The following is a 16,971-nucleotide window of genomic DNA, read 5'->3' on the forward strand; positions in this document are numbered from 1 at the left end:
AATTTTAAGATTCTTCCCAAGTTTTGCTAACAATATTGCAATTTTTAATTGAAAACAAAAAATAAGTACAGTTTATTTAAAAATATAGCACTTGCAGCACCTGTACTGGAGTCACCGAAGGAATTCCAGTTCCTTGTTGCCACACCCTGATCCCCACCCAAGGGACTATGCCAAGGTGATTACCTGGGAATCTGCATTTTAACAAAAGATCCACAGTTGTTCTGACATAGGGGTCCAAAGATCTCCCTTTGAGATACATTATTCTGTATGTTCCCTACTCAGAAAATGTAGCTAATTGCTATTCTATCTAATTATAGCCAATCTCAGCCTCTCAGAACCATCACCAGCAATTAGGACCTGCCCAGGTTTGTACTACATGATTTCAAGATGTATGACACAAGCACTTCCTGAGCAAACGCAGGTGCAAACAGTGATTACAGAATGACCTGCTACATCAGCATCACTGCAGGCAGGCACATAGGAGAAGTGGCAGCTTCTGCAGAGCTGTGATCAATGAATGCAGGTACAATGTTCTAGAAGGCCACATGGCACAGCTCATCAGGCCTCCTGAGAGACATCAGGTGGGCCCCCACAGGACTTGCCCACATTTGTGAGCTATTTTGGTTTCTGCTCCTGTGTGTGTCTCTGTGAGCACTAGTGTGAGGATGCACACCCCTAGGTGTAAAAAGCCCCAGAGTTAATAACAAAGTAATATCTGCCTGATACAAAATCATCAACACTTGCATCAATAGGCAATGCTCCAGAGTTCATTTAGAATACCAAGACAGGTTCTTTTAAACATCATTAGGACCCAGCAGCAGCTCAAATGCATTAAAACAGCAGGGTTCCTGTGGCAAAGCAGGTCTAATGGGACTGAGGGTTAAGTACAGCAAGGGATATGTCTCCTCACCCCAAGCCTCGGGGGGTCTCTAAGAGCAAAGAGCGATAGTTGTCAAAGCGTATAATTCAGCATGGTTTTGTCCCAGACAGTGTTCACTGAAATGTTCAAGGGAAAGCTTTAAAAATGCAGTAATACCGCATCTATATTCATATTTAATTAAGAAGAGAGTTAACAGCACTTCCAAGAGGGAGGTCATTCCTTGTTCAGCACAAGATTTCTGTGCAAAGCTATGGGCAATAAAACAATTCAACATATAAACATTTACAAAAGCTACCATTTCAGTAATGCTACTAATGCTTTAGCAAACAACTCTGAAGATGAGAAACAAATCACAATCCTGCAGCTGGGGGCAGCCATAAGAGAATCAAGATCATCAACCACTGTCAAAGTCCAATAAAATCCACCCTCTCTCTTCCTTCTTCTCTTGTTTGCTTCCAGGCTCCAACTGCCTTCAACAGAGTTGTATCACATGAGAAGGTTTACAAGAAACAGTGTTATATGTAAGAACTTGAATATAACACAGTTGGCCCTCTGTATCCATGGATCCAACCAATGGCAGATCAAAAATGTGGTTAGGCCTACAACGGTCACTTATATACTGGATATGTGCAGGCTCTTTTTCTTGTAATTATTGCCTAAACAATGCAATATAATAATGAATTGCATAGTTTTTACATTGTATTAGGTATTATAAATAATTTAGAGATGATTTAAAGTTTGTGAGAGGATGTGCGCTGGTTACATAAAAATACTATAACATTTTATATAAGGAACTTGATCATCCACAGCTTTTAGTATCCAGGAGGAGTCCTGGAAAGAATCCTCCTTGGATACCGAGGGAAAAATGTATCCCAAGTTTCAAGAGAACAAATAAACATTTACTCCTGCATAGTAACTATATGAAGAGCTAAAGGAAGAAAGGAGGATGAAGTCCTACAATAAACTCACACAGAACACTATAAGATGTCAACAGATTTCACATAAGAACCTCACACAGTTGTATACATTTAAAGAGAACCACACAAGGTAAGACACGAGCAGGCAGCTGGGATCGCCAAGCATTCCCCTAGGTTGGTTTCCAGGCAAATAAGTGTATTTTTTTTTTTTTTTTTTTTTGGAGACAGGGTCTTGCTCTGTTGCCAAGGCTGGGGTGCAGTGGTGTGAACATAGCTCACTGCAGCCTTAACTTCCTGGGCTCTCATAATCCTCCCACTTCAGCATCCCAAGAAACTGGAACCACAGGCATGCATCACCACGCCCAGCTATTTTTTTATTTCTCTAGAGACAAGGTCTCATCATATTGCCCAGGCTGGTCTTGAATTCCTGTGCTCAAAGTAATCCTCCCACCTTAGCCTCCCAAAGTGCTGAGATTACAGGCATGAACCACAGCACCCGTCCCAATAACTGTACGTTTGACCCTTTGGGCAAGGTGTGACAATCAGCTTTGCCTATGTGTAACATAACTGAATCTCCAAATGCACCTTTGGATTTTACAGTCTTAGAAAATGAATTACAAATTGGGCATGAAGACATCCAACAGTTCTCAAGTAACATTTACCACACAGAATTGCCTGCGCCTGCCTGTCTTAAAGCCCACCCACAATTTCATTTTCAATTAACAGCTCCTCGAAAGGCAGTAATGAAAGCAGTTGCTAAAGAGCATTCAGATGTCACCGAAAGACTGCAAACCCAAACTGTAAATAGCACATTGTGAGTCGCCTGTCACCACCATCAACTCCCACGGGAATCACGCAGCATGTGGCTATCACAACCATCTGCTCAGCTCCCCACCACCACTATTGCAAACCACACAGTCACCCATCTCCTCCCACTTCCCACTCATTACCTGTCATGTACAGACTTGTGTGGATATAGGATTGCTGTGAACAGAGATTAGAATGCAGAACATACAGAGGCTTATTTCATGTTATGTAGCTGAGATCTGGCCACATGCAGATAACTTTATATCATCACAAGAGGGAAAAATGTAAAATTTAATCATCACAAAAATGCACAGTTTTAAATAAAGAAAGGGATTTCTATCCTACCCTCATCAACTACCAAAAGTGCACTGGCTAGGCCTTATTAAAAGAAAGATGTGTTCCCTCGTTCTTCAATCACTGACATTGTAGAAATTCATGGGAGCCACAGTTGAAAATCACTCCTATCGCTTTATCTTTCTTAACTCCTCTAACAATATATGGGATTCAAATGGCCCTTAATAAAGTTCTGCAGGCACACATACACATATAAAATTTTCTTACTTTGGGAAACATAAAAGGTCACTGTTTTATGGAACAACTCCTATAGGAATCAGGATCACCCAAGCTGAATTACTGCCCATTCTTTTCATTGCAGTTCCTTTACCCATTCAGCTTATTTTCTCTCTGCAGGTTTTATTTTATGAGGTGGTAGTTAATGTGCTGTCTTGGTTAATTTAGGGTGTCGACTTGACTGGATTAAAGAATACCCAGAGAACTGGTAAAGCATTATCTTTGGGTGTGTCTCTGAGGGTATTTCCAGAGGAGATGGGCATGTTGAGTCTGAGTGAACTAAGTGGGGAAGGATCAGCCCTCCATGTGGGCAGGCACATGCAATCAGCCGGGGGTCCAGATAAAACAAAAACAGACGAAAGGCGAAATGGTCTCTCTCTCTCCTGGAGCTGGGATATAATTTCCTGCCCTTGGCCGGGCGCGGTGAATCACGCCTGTAATCCCAACACTTTGGGAGGCCGAGGTCGGTGGATCACAAGGTCAGGAGATCGAGACCATCCTGGCTAACATGGTGCAACCCCATCTCTACTAAAAATACAAAAAATTAGCCGGGCATGGTGGCGGGCGCCTGTAGTCTCAGCTACTCCGGAGGCTAAGGCAGGAGAATGGCGGGAACCTGGGAGGCAGAGCCTGCAGCGAGCTGAGATTGCGCCACTGCACTCCAGCCTGGGCGACAGAGCGAGACTCCATCTCAAAAAAAAATAAAAAATAAAAAATAATATCCTGTCCTTGGTCATCAAAACTCTAGGCTCTCTAGGCTTTGGATTCAAGGACTACCCCAGTCTCAGGCCTTCAGACTTGGTCTGAGTCATACTGTGAATCCCAGTGTCTCCAGCTTGCAGAGGGCCTGTTATGGGACCTCTCAGCCCCCATAATCATGTGAACAAATTCCCCAAATGAATCCCCTCTTATCTCTCTACTATCTATCTACATATATAATCTGTTGGTACTTGCTCTCCAGAGAATCCTAATACATGTGCTATGTCCTTTTTATAGTCAATTTTTACTAAATTTTTATTTAAAATTACAAATGTCATTTAGGATAAAATTATTACTGGCCATAACATTTCAAAGATGTATCTCACTGAAGTTAACTGATGTTTATGCTCACTATTCCCAACATTCAGGGCTCATAGCAACGAAGTAGAGTCAAAAGACACAAAATGAAAAATTCCAATAAACCTGTTTCCAAATGCTCAAGATAAAAACAAAAGCAAAACATCTTTCATATAACTCATTATTATATTAGTGTCGGGGTTACCAATCCCAGTTACAAACCAATACTTCCAATATAATACATGAATAATTCCTGAACAGAGACAAGCCTAGATTGGGGTTCCTCAATTACCTGATGTTAAAACTAGCATCTTATTCTTATTCAAGTCAATCAAGATTCCAAGAGAGATCATAAGCCAATCTTTTATTCTCTCCATGTTTCCTTATGGTTTTTCTTATTTCTGCACTTTAGGCAAGGGGAATAAGTAGTATGCAACTTAAATTCATAAAAGGGAAAAACATATAAAGAATTTTATTTGATATCTTAGCTTGTAACCTTCACATGACTACACAATTTTTCAAAAGCAAATGAAATCCCAATTAACATGTTAAACTTGAAATTTTGAAGTATGAGGTAAAAATGGTTTAACTGACATTTCTTAATACTAGTTCAAGGTACCAGCAGACATCTAACTATTATAACAAAAGTATGTATGAAAGAGCACATAGCAAAGTTTATGTCTTTTCATTATGACAGTAAAATCCCAAATTACATTAGTGTCTCAAATGCTCTGATTTCCAGAAACTGGTAGGCTCTGGAGTCAAGCTAGATAAATACCTGTGTGATTTTTGGCCTAGATTTCCATCAAAAACTAATTAGCAGATCTTCAGAAATGAGACTTGAACTGGATCTGTTTAACCAAAGTTTTCCATTATAAATCCTCCTTTGCAAGTTAATTTCTACTAGTAAATTTGACAGAAAGCTCCTCAGACAACAGGAGTAAGTCTAAGTCGTGCTGAAATAAGGGACCAGCCTCTGGTAGCAAACACTCTCAACAGGAAAGACCATGGGCTGGGATAGACCGTTCCATCAGGACAGGTGGAAAGAGCGGGTGGCCCAGTCACCTGGGCTCTTAGTCTACAGCACCACTATCACTTACTCCAAGGAAGACCAACGTGAAATGTCAATACACGAAGCAGATGCAACCACCATGCAGAGTTCTAGTAATATATCTAATTTTAAATGCCTGGCACTGGGGTAGATCCCTCTTCTTCCTAGAAAGCAGTAGACACTTTTGGTGTCTACAGTTTCCAATGTCAACTATAAATCTCCCACCACACTACATTTTCAGAGAGAGAAGAGCAAATTTTTATTCCTAACAAGAAATACCTACCCAGATTAACTAGTATAAAGATTTTAAACCACATAAGGCATTCCCACATAAGCCATCCTTACCAACAAGGTTAGAGTCTACCAATAGGATCCTGAAATATTCACAAATTCCTCCACTTTCCTCTAAAATGATGTTCTTCTTTGACTAAAGCAATCTCAACAGGTTGCCTCTTTCTTTAGGAAATTCTGCCCTAAGATGAATGGCTTTTTGGCACCTAAAATTCAGTGAAGGAGGCAGACCACAGGATTTATTTTGATGATTCATCTTGGTGTCTGTTAGAAGAGTTCATATAACCTAAGAATGCCTTCTAGCTCACTAAGCATATGTCCTCTGGCTCAGTTCATACTACAGAGAAAGGACAAACTAATGGACTAAATGGAGATTTAGAAATCCAGTCAGAGCCAAATCTGAGAGTTCTCCGAATGCTCATCAACTTTTCATCATTGGTACTCTATTTTTAAAACCCTTTTGCTCTCTGTGTGTGTTTTAAACTACAAAGTCCTAAATTTTTAAAGAATTCCCCATGGTCTAGAAGTTAGACATACTGAAACTAAACTCAATGCCCTAGGAAGGGTTAAGTTTTCCCAAAGTCCTTCTCAGGAAGTTATAATTTGGCTTATCGGTTTAGCAACACGTGACTTCCTTGTGTTCCTCAGTGGTTTCATTGTGACTTAGTCCCTCAATTAGAGAATAAAGCTCCTTAAGGAGAGGACCTCTGCAACCTCTTTTGCTTTTCCCACCCCCATATCTCCATCGAGAAAAAAAAAAAGTACCATGTCCTTGTAAGTAAATGATAAAACTTTTTATATACCATGTCTAAGTGCTTACATCATGAACAAGTAGTTAATTTACAGAGGTCAGAAAGACATGCTCTATTTTGTACAAGAGTTGTATAAGAGGTAACTTATTCATTTCTTCATAATTTTTAACCCCTTTGGGAAGTAAGAAGAGTATTCAAATTTCTCATATCAAAAAGTGCAACCATTTGCCAAGACAGGTGCCACCTCAGCATCTTCTAAGGCAGTATGTATTTATACTTAAAAACATAATCCAACAAATAAGTGTCAGTTTAAAAGCTTTCTTTTGGCAGTATGGAACAACATCACAAGAACTTGGGTTTTATAACCAGGCAAGTGAAGGAATAAGCAGTTTGGTTTTAGAACTACACATCTTTCCTATAAAAGTATTATAATTGCACTCTCAGAGTAAAAAGATTAGTTGTCTTCAACGGAGTCTCAGAAAAAAAAATCCTATTATTTCCTCTCTACTAAGGAGTAACATCTTCCCATAATTACAGGAAAGCTATGCATTAAGTTGTCTGCTCAGGAAGTACCATTTCCTAATAAGATGCAAACCTAATTCACTCTCACCAAGTCAGAAATAAAGGCTAAGTTCTCGCCTCTTCCCTATTTCATCTGTAGTTCTCAAGAACAGGCACTAAATGACAATCCATTAATGCAGAAATGCTCCCCAAAGCTCACTCTCATCTCAAGGTCCCCTCCCAGCTAAGATGGTCAGATTCAGTTTCTTTACCTGATAAGAGGCAAAGGCAGGCAATAAAGTAATTGTGATATTTACAGGCATCTAGGATGATAGGAAAGCAATCACACGTATTCTTCAGACAAGCTTTTTGAACATCTACTGTGGTCATTAAACACTCATGTGTCACTCTTTACCAATGATCACATAACAGATGGCATTTGTCTGGGCTGACACACAATGGACCACTCCCCTCCCTCCCACTACAAAATGCATCCTACACCTCTCCTTTAAATGTCTTCCTATTACATGAAAACAAAATTTTAAAGAAAAAAAATATTAAAAATAAATGTCTTCACAGAGCCTATCAGTTACAGACTGACTCCAAAACAGCATTACCTTCAGACCTACAGACTCCTTTACAGACCTCTACAACACTGTATTTGTGTTATTCATAAATTTAAAAAACGATGGGACCCAGAGGGAGGAGCCTAAGAAACACTCAAGTCCAAGCCCTTCATTTTCCAGATGGGCAGTTACCAGACGGTGACTTGTTTGGGATTTCATAATGGCACAGTGATTCTAAGAATATTAAAAATGAGAAGTATTATGGCCTTATCTCAGTTATCACCTTCTGCATTCCTTCTTACCAAAAATATAACAATTGATTGGATAGCATATTTTGGCATCAACACTAAAGATAAGAAAATAGTCCTTGTTTTTAAAAGTTTTACATAGGGCCAAAGATACAATTCATGCTTTCCTTCTCCATGACTCATAAAGAGTCAAAATATTTGCTTTTCTAAATATGTTACCTAAAACAAAGATAGCTTTGATTTCAAATACCATTAGTACTAGAAAGTTGGCCATTAAAACCAAAAGCTACTCAAATTTAAGATGCTTAAGTCCTAGTCTTCTTTTCCGATCATAAAACTCTGTCACCAGAGGACCCTGAAAGTCTTGAAGAAGTAGAAAGAAATAGAAAGAATAATTTTGAGGACACAAAATAGAAAAGTCAGATCATGTCTAGAATAAAAAGATTCAAGGATGAAGATCCGCAGCTTGGTGTTAACTCAGAATAAGAAGCCTTCCTTCTTACCCCGCTGGGAGGGGGCCCTGAGGGAGACGGGGGCCCTGAGGGAGACGGGGGGCCCTGAGGGAGAGGGGGGTGGTTACACTGCAATCTCTTTCCACTGAGATTACTTTTCTCACGTATCTCACACAGAGAGGCATAAATTAGGAGTCACAAATACCACAGGAACATCACCTTTTATAGAACTTAGGCTTTTCTCCCTCTCCCCAACTCCCTATCGGGAAAAAAATAAATAAAACTTCATCCAAATATGGAAAACAGAGCAAGCCACGGAACTAGAGATATCTGAGTCTAAACCCCGGCTCCTTCCCTCATTGCCAAGGCCTCAGACATGTCACTTTATCTCTTTGAGCCCTAGTTTCCACAGCTGTTAAGTAACCATGATATTACCTACTAGTCAGGGTTGTTGTACAAATTATAGGTTATACTACAAAAACTCCCTCACTGAATGGAGCATGGTATGCATTAGGTGAATGTTAATCATTACTATTATAACTCCAGTCTGGCGTTTCAGGACACAAGTGTACCTTTAGAAACACTGCGCTGGTTGTCAGATTTAGGGTATTACTTTGGAAGCCTTCTGGGTCCATCTGAAACCCATCACCCCAGATGTTTTACCAGGATTATATCCTTCACTATGTATGAGGCAGAATTCTGACACCACACTGCCCACTACATCCTATTGAGGCTTTCGATCTTTCCAATCTTTTAACTAAAAGCCATCACCCAAATACACTCTTGATTCTTTGTAAGAAGTGACTTCCAAGCAGGCTGTTTTCAAATAGGAAACTTCCTAAAATTACAAATGTCATTAGGTCCTAAAGAATGGCCAGAAACTTGGGTTTAGTAGCCCTCATTAATTATTCTAAAGATCTGTGAGGTTTGGGAACCATTGTTTTGTTTGATCCCAGATCTCCCTGCCTCTGCAGAGAAACATCTGCAAACCAAAAATTACCTGTTCCACTTCTAATTAGCAGCACCTGCTCTGTAAACCACAATTCCTTCCTCTGCTTTCTTCAGTAATAGTCAATCCTACCCAATGGTCCTGCCAAAAACTAAATAAAACACACCCAGGACACAGGTAACTAACTTGACAGGCACTGAAGCCTCTGGATTTGTGCAGAAGAACTGCTATAAACAGCTTCATATCTCATTATTAATCCATCTCATGTGGGGATTTCCACAGGCAGAAAGGCTTCCCAAATGCCAAGAGCTATACTTTCTTGTGGATCATTGAAACCTAATTATTAACAGGCCAGTAAGCCTCACTATCAGACGTTTATACAATCAACAGATCACAAAGATAGTCTTGAATTATAGCCTATGGAGAACAACTAAGACACCAAAAGGCAAATTCATTTATTTGCCATTGCCTTCCCAGATGCCACAATATCTGAGCTTTCCCGGAAAATATAAATCTTAGCAAGGCACTTCTCACACACAGGCAATCATTTTAGCACCTTAGAACCATGAGATGCACAATGTACGTGATGAAATCTACCTGTTCCATTTATCCTAATTGCAAAGATATCTCCCCTACAAGCCAATCCATCTTGACAACTATTAAGACCAGTCTGCCCTAAATACCAGTACCACTAATATCAAGCTTTGTTGCACAAAGCATATCTGATTGAAAGAGCACCATGCTGAAGTTTCAAATCCCCATAAAAAGCACTGAGATTGGGTTTTAGATTCTTTTAAAAGCACGCACACAGCTTTGTTGGACAACCACTTCAGCATCCCACCAAGGTATCTTCTCCACCTGTTACGAAGAACCACAGTGGAGGAAGCACCTAAGGAAAGAATTTTGCGGCCACAGTAAAGAGCGAACCCAAGCGTCCTCACCTGTCTGAGTGCCTTCGGCATTTTCTTTCTCTTCCCAAGGTGCTGGCAGAGATTGCGGTCATTTTCTCGATCTGAGCTGTAGTGGTGTGGGTGGCTGAGTCTGCTCTTCTTTGAATGAAAGGACAAGCCATTGGTAAGTGCTTCTCGTTTCTTCTTGGTCAGGGGCGTCTGGCGTTTCTCCACACGTTCCTGAGGCTTAAGTGCTACATCTTTCTGTAGGAAAGAAGAGAAGGAAAGGGAAGTGGTGGTTACAAAGGTATCTAGGGTCACACCCAAAATACAGGCTAAATACTAAAGAGTGTTACTACTAAGTGGAAGAGGGATAGGAAAATGGGATATGAGAAGACCTAAAACTAAGAAACATGGCTTTCAATTTTCCTGAATCCTTAATGCCATCACAAATATATAAATATATACAAATATACAAATCCTTTCTATTATTACTGGGTAGAAAACTAAACACAAGGATATGCATCAAAAGTGATTTCACTGCTCCCTGGGATAGTAGCTTTCTGTTTGATTTGGTGTTGGGTCCAGCACACAATGACATTCCCCAAGGAAGTGCAATCTACTCATTTCCCATGTTGGTACATCAATTATGTTTCAGAAAATGAGCACTAAGTGTATGCTCAATTCAAAAGAAATAGCACCCAGTTGAATTTATCAGGTCCAGGTGGATGTGAGCCAGCAAGAAAGGAACTATCTACTCATATGATTAAAATGTTTCCTTAATGCATTATATTTTTTTACCACGTTTCTCTAAGCATCCTTATTTCCATTTTCTTTGCAAAATGTAACAACAATATTACCACCAAGATCAACAGCAACTTTTTATTTATTCCTGTGTGTGGTTGGGGATGGGGAGGTGGGTAGGAAATGGGAAATCAATGTCCTTGAATGAGGAACTGTATCTGTAGAAACTACAGGTGAGCATTTCAGGCCACATAACCTGATAGAGTTCTGTGCCTCCAGGCAGCTCACTTCACACCAATGTTCCAAAACACCTGGGCTTTTAGTGCCCAGACACTGACATTATTCATGATGAGACATGGAGTAAGTCACTACAACTCTGAGACCACGTGCAAAATGGGCTCTCAGAACATCAAACAAATCACATACATGCAAATATCCTATGCTCTGTGAGAAATGATGCACACACTAAGGAATAAAATGAAAATGTTTTGGCACTCAGTTATTTTGAAACTAGTGGATCTAATCCTCTTAACACAGAAAATCCCCCTCATGAAGCCTCACCACAGTTCCTCAGTTTCTGTAGTCCTCAATGCACTTAAATTTTTTTTTTTTTAAATTTCTGGGGTACATAGTAGGCATATATATTTATGGCTTACATTAGATGTTTTGATACAAGCATGCAATGTGTAATAATCACATCAGGGTAAATGGGGTTATCCATTACTTCAAACGTGTATCTTTTGTATTTCAAACAATCCAATTATATTATTTTAGTTATTTTTAAATGAACAATTAAATTTACTATCTAAATGTACATTTAAAAATAAAACAAAACCAAAATAGAAATTTCCTTTCACTCATTTCTCCTTAAAATACCGCTCTTTTTCCTCCCTTTCACATCCAATTTTCTCAAGGCAACTATTCTGCTGCTTCCAATATCCCAGCACCCCCAACTTTACATGCATGGTACTCCCTGATGTCTCTCCCCAAATCAGCCATGCTTATTAGTTTGAGACCTTGAGCCTTATTATGATCTGAATGTTTGTGTCTCCCTAGAATTTTTTTTTTTTTTTTTTTTTTTTTTTTTTTTTTTTTTTTTTTTTGAAACAGAGTTTGCTCTTGTTGCCCAGGTTGTAGTGCAATGGCACAACCTTGGCTCACTGCAACTTCTGCCTCCCCATTCAAGCGATTCCCTGCCTCAGCCTCCTGAGTAGCTGGGGTTACAGATGCCTGCCACCACACCCAGTTAATTTTTTTTTTTTGTATTTTTAGTAGAGATGAGGTTTCACCATGTTGGCCAGGAGATGGGGGACTTTGGGAGTTGATTGGATCATGAGGGTGGAACCCTTGTGAAGGGGATTAGTGCCCCAATAAAAGGCCTAAGGGAGTCTGTTTGCACCTCTACCACGTGAGAACAGGCACCATCCATGAGGAACAAGCTCTCACCAGACACAGAATCTGCTGGTGCCTCAACCTTGGACTTCCCAGCCTCCAGAACTGTGAGAAATAAATGTTGCTTGTTTATAAGCAACCCAGTTTATGACATTTTGCTAATGTAGCCTGGACAAACTAACGCAGGCCTTTACACTGATTTGCCTTGGCCTCAAAAGGCCTCTCTTACACACTCCTCCCTTTCCTAGTTCAATGACTTTTAGGGAGACTTTTCTTGTAATACAAAGTACTCTATTCTCAGGCCTTCACTCATTCAACAACTATGTTTTGTGTGCCTAGTATATGCCAAGTACAAACGTAGCACTGACCTATGTTTAGGATGATAATGGTGTGGGGAAAAGTCACCACCCTCATACAGCCTAGAATTTACAGGACAAATACTAATCAAATCACACAAATATATCATTGCAAACTAAGTTAACAGTGCTAAAGGATAGGTTATGGGTGCTAAAACTAAGGGAAATGATATAGTCCAGAGGAGAGGGTTAGAGCTGAGAAAATGACTGCCATTTGACCTAGATCTGAAAGGCTGAACAGAGAGAAAAGCTTGTGCAAAGGCCTTGAGGCAGCTGGGTGCATAATCTCTTGAAAGAATGTGAAAGAGGGCAGGGACTAAGTAGTTCACCTCAGTAACCCCAGAGCTTTACATAAGTGCTTCACATAAGCCAGGCAAATAATAGGTGGTCAATAAATACATAAATAAAGGAGTCAACTAGTTAAAACATCCAAACCTATAAAGCACAATACTGATTTTAAAATAGCCTAAGCTGTCTCTAATATACAGTGTAGCAAGCCAGAAAAGGTGATAGAAGCAGGAAACCAAGGAATCTAGTGTGCACTGCTGGTATATACGAAGGATCACAGCAAAGAGCAAGAAACCCCAGAAAAGGGGAAAGGCCTTATCCTTAGAGCAAGAAGATATCAAAGATAACAGTCTACAAGGCAAATAAGTGGCTTCTGGCCTAACTTCCAGCTGCTAGCACTACAGACGATTAACCCTCTGCCATCGGAGAGGTAGCTCTCCCGAGGCAATGAGGATGTGGTGAAAAGTGTTTTAGGGGACAAGTTGAGATCAAAGCAAGCGCACATGGCCATTGATTTCACAGCCTTGCATGCTATGCCTAACACGTAGTAAATGTTCAATGAATGGCTGCTGAATTGAATTCCTGTGTCCAGTGTCCACAACTTCAGTCAGCTATGCCAGGCATCTGCTCAGCTCAAAAATGTTCCATGTTTAGTCTCACATGTAACCAAAATAGCTTCCATAAAAAGACACTCAGGAATAATGGCAACACTAGCAGAGGGAGCCAGGTGAGTTCCATCATGGGCTGCTTCTATATAATGTGATTAAATTGTACCACTTCTAAGTGTAATATAAAAACTCCCCATAGGGTATAAAACTCCTTTCTTTGTCACACAACCCACCTACTGCCATGCATCATATGCATGTAGAGTATCAGATTAATAAATATATGATGCTTAATAACATGTCCACTGTGCTTTTAAAAAAATTACGCCATTCTCTTTGGAGACCAAATCTTTCATACTGAAGGTGCTTCCAAAGTATATTGAAAATTATGTGCAATTCCATACAAATGTGAATTAATATTTATGAGAGTATGTTATAATTTTTTCCAAATCCATTTTATTTTCATGTAGCATATTAATCAAGGAATTCTCACTGCACTGCAGAATAGCTACACAGAGCAAATGGACCCCATGCCGTGATATTAGCTTGTAAGAGACCTGCTGAAGTCTTAGCAGCAGTAGTACAATCATCTTAGCTCCAATTAATATTAAGATTTTCCACTCTGGGGGAGGGAAGAAGAGAGAGAGGATCAAACTGTGTCTAGAGGTGGTGGCTTAAGAGGTAAGAAGAAATGAAGAGTCTATAAAAACTTTCTATTATGTAACAGGTTTATATTTTCAAAGACTAGCAATTATTTTTTTCAGAGGTAGATCTTTATTTATAAATTACTATATAGACTTTTTGGTACAAATCCTGAATAAACCAGACCCCTGTTTGTTCATTCCCTCTACAAACATGTACTGACTGCTTACTATTTATAAAGTAAAACAACCATTTAATTTTTTCATTGACTGTCTTAGGGAAAAATGACAAAAAACTATCTATTATAAGCATTAAGAATCAAAGACAAAGACTGATTATAAAGTAATCATCTTATCAACAGTCACAAGAGTTGCATACATGACTACACGCATGTGTAATTGTGTGTATATATACACCCACCAAAGCTCTCCTCCACCACCAACTAACCAGTAGCAGTAATTTAAGAACTTCCTTCAGGAAGCCTGGGCAGTCTCCACTATTGCTATAATATGGGGAAGGAAATTATCTGGTATATAAAAGAACTTTTTGGGATCAATGAATGGCAATTTTCAAAGGCCTGTTGATTCATTCGTCTACCATGATCTAGGCTAGTGGTTCACAAGAGAAACTGTCCGTCAGAACTACCTGAAGACTTTTTTGAAAATAAGATGATTGTATCTCATGTTTTGCAAGGAAAGCATTAGCAAATGAAGAAGAGTGGCAGAACATGCCACCCCAAAACATGCTATTTAGGCCTAAGGATTATTTTAAACTAAAGGCACTTGAAAAATAATAGATACAAAAGAGACAGGAGAAAAGAAACATTATCACCAGAAACACCTGAGATGGGAGAAAACTCTCATGTGAAAGATGATCTCCCTATAGTAGGAAAGAAGAAATTTTCTCATTTCCAGAGATGGGGAGTCCAAACAGAAAAATTTGTACCAACAGATCGTATTAACTCTTATCTTCCTTTAGCCTCACCATTTATTTTAGTTACTTTTCCACAACTGCCACTCTGTTCAACCTACTAAATAAACATTCAACATTTGCCACTTCTTTGGGTCTTCAGTTTCCTGTGGGGGCTCCTATAGACATGTCCAAATCCACATGCTTTTCTTCTGTTAATCTATTTTACATCAATTTAATACTCAGGCTCAGCTAGAGACCCTAACAGGGTAAAGATAAAAAACTGCCTCCCCTACACAAGCACTAGGAAAGAAAGGCAGGAAGGCAGAAGGATAAGAAAGAAATCTGTAAAAAAAAAAAAAAAAAAAAAAAATGCTTTAAGGCATTCATTTGACAGTCATAAAAGAAGCAGGGAAGAAAGCAAGAAAGCCAGGGAGCCACCAACAGGAGGCTGGCTGAGCGGCAAAAAGATTTAGACATATCAGCTGGCAATAGAGCGGGTAAGTATACAAGCCATGCACAACAGATGTGAAGAGGTTTGGAGAATAGTTGAAATTATGTGATTTTTAGGTCACTGGTGATGGAAGGCAGGGTCACAGTAGCACATATGTGGAGAGGCTCAGAGACTGACAAAGGCAATTTCCTTCAACACCCAGTCTTCTTCAGAATAAGCGATCTTGCTCTTGACTTTCCCTTCTCCCAAATTACAATCTTCCACCAAAGGCCTCCTCACCGCTCTTGAATTTCAAAATGAGATGGTTCAGTGTTGTGCAAACTAAGGGAGAGTAACAAATTGCAGATGAAACACTATGTAAGCTGCAGGGCTCCATTTGCTGATTACAGATGAAGCCAGAGACAATAGAAAATGAGGGCACAATTTGTCTGCCTCGCATGAAGTGGGTTATAGAAAGTCTCCGTCTGATTTTTCCAAGCAAACTAACCTGAGGGCAGTCCATCACTTACAAAGCATTTGTGTATATTTGTCTGCATGTGCCCAACTGTGTGTATATGTGTGAGAGGGGCTTGCAATTTAAACAGAGCCTCTTCAGTTAGTTATCTGATCTTAGTAGACCTTTAAGAAAATTGTTAAAGAAAATAACAAAGAAGCCATGAGAAAAAGAAAAAATTGCTTTGCCTGTCCCCATCAATGACATAATGGTTGTGCCCTGTCATTTTGGTCTGTCAAATCCCTTGCTGGTTTATTGTATACCATTTGTACTTGCTTTTGAATGGTTTTACAAACACTGATTCCACCAATAATGAGTCTCCAATGATAAGAAATGAAACATTAGAAAACTACCAACTCTAGATAGATATGTTAACAACAGTCCCCAACTTTGGACTTTTGAGCAAATGGACTTCATGAACAGATTTTCAGAGTCTAAACTTTTGAGAAAGTAGAGACGACTACTATCTGTAGGAATGTACAAGGCATCCAGGATGGCATTCAAACATTAATCCCTAAGGTTCACATCTTTTAAAAACAAATATCAAAACATCTACTATGTGCATACACATTGCCATCTGTTGGAAACATCTAAGAAAGAATTCCTAAACTCAGGCTGCTTATCCAGAGAAACAGGCAAATCAATGAACTATTATAGTAAAGTAGTTTAGAGGAGGAGCAAGTCAGGTGCTCTGTACTGCCATCTTTCACACCACATTAAAATTGCATCACTGTATTGGCATAAAGATAGAAAAACAGATCACAGGAACAGAATAGTCCAGAAAGAGACCCACACATATATCAACAACTGATTTTCAGGCAAAAGCTATTCTACAGAAAAATAAGTCTTTTAAACAAATGGTGATAGAATAGGTAATCACATGCAAAATTTTAATCCATACTTGAATCTGAATAGAAAAAACTAACACAAACCATATTATAAACCTGAATGTAAAACCTAAAACCATAAAACTTCTAAGAGAAAACTCTTATAATCTTGAGTTAGGCTAAGATTTCTTAGTTATGACACCAAAGGCATAATCCATAAAATAATAAACTGATAAATTATACTTCATCAAGAATTAAAATTTTGCTCTTCAAAAGACACTGTCAAGAAAATAAAGTGACTGTTCTGTCAGTTACCAGGAGAGTAAAAAAT

At 39.2% G+C, this 16,971-nt stretch overlaps 1 protein-coding gene across 10 annotated transcripts in view; it reads right to left on the reverse strand.

Moving 5' to 3' along the window:
- LOC105466343 (activator of transcription and developmental regulator AUTS2) overlaps window positions 1-16,971 on the reverse strand; it is a 1,205,160-nt gene that overhangs the window by 882,907 nt on the left and 305,282 nt on the right. For all 10 annotated transcript variants that reach the window (XM_071094058.1, XM_011715337.3, XM_011715335.3 and 7 more), the window contains exon 2: window positions 9,982-10,194. In XM_071094058.1, the coding sequence (XP_070950159.1) occupies window positions 9,982-10,194 (213 nt within the window). The remainder of the gene's footprint in view (window positions 1-9,981; window positions 10,195-16,971) is intronic.

The sequence above is a fragment of the Macaca nemestrina genome, chromosome 4, assembly GCF_043159975.1.
Source record: "Macaca nemestrina isolate mMacNem1 chromosome 4, mMacNem.hap1, whole genome shotgun sequence".
Lineage (NCBI taxonomy): Eukaryota > Metazoa > Chordata > Mammalia > Primates > Cercopithecidae > Macaca > Macaca nemestrina.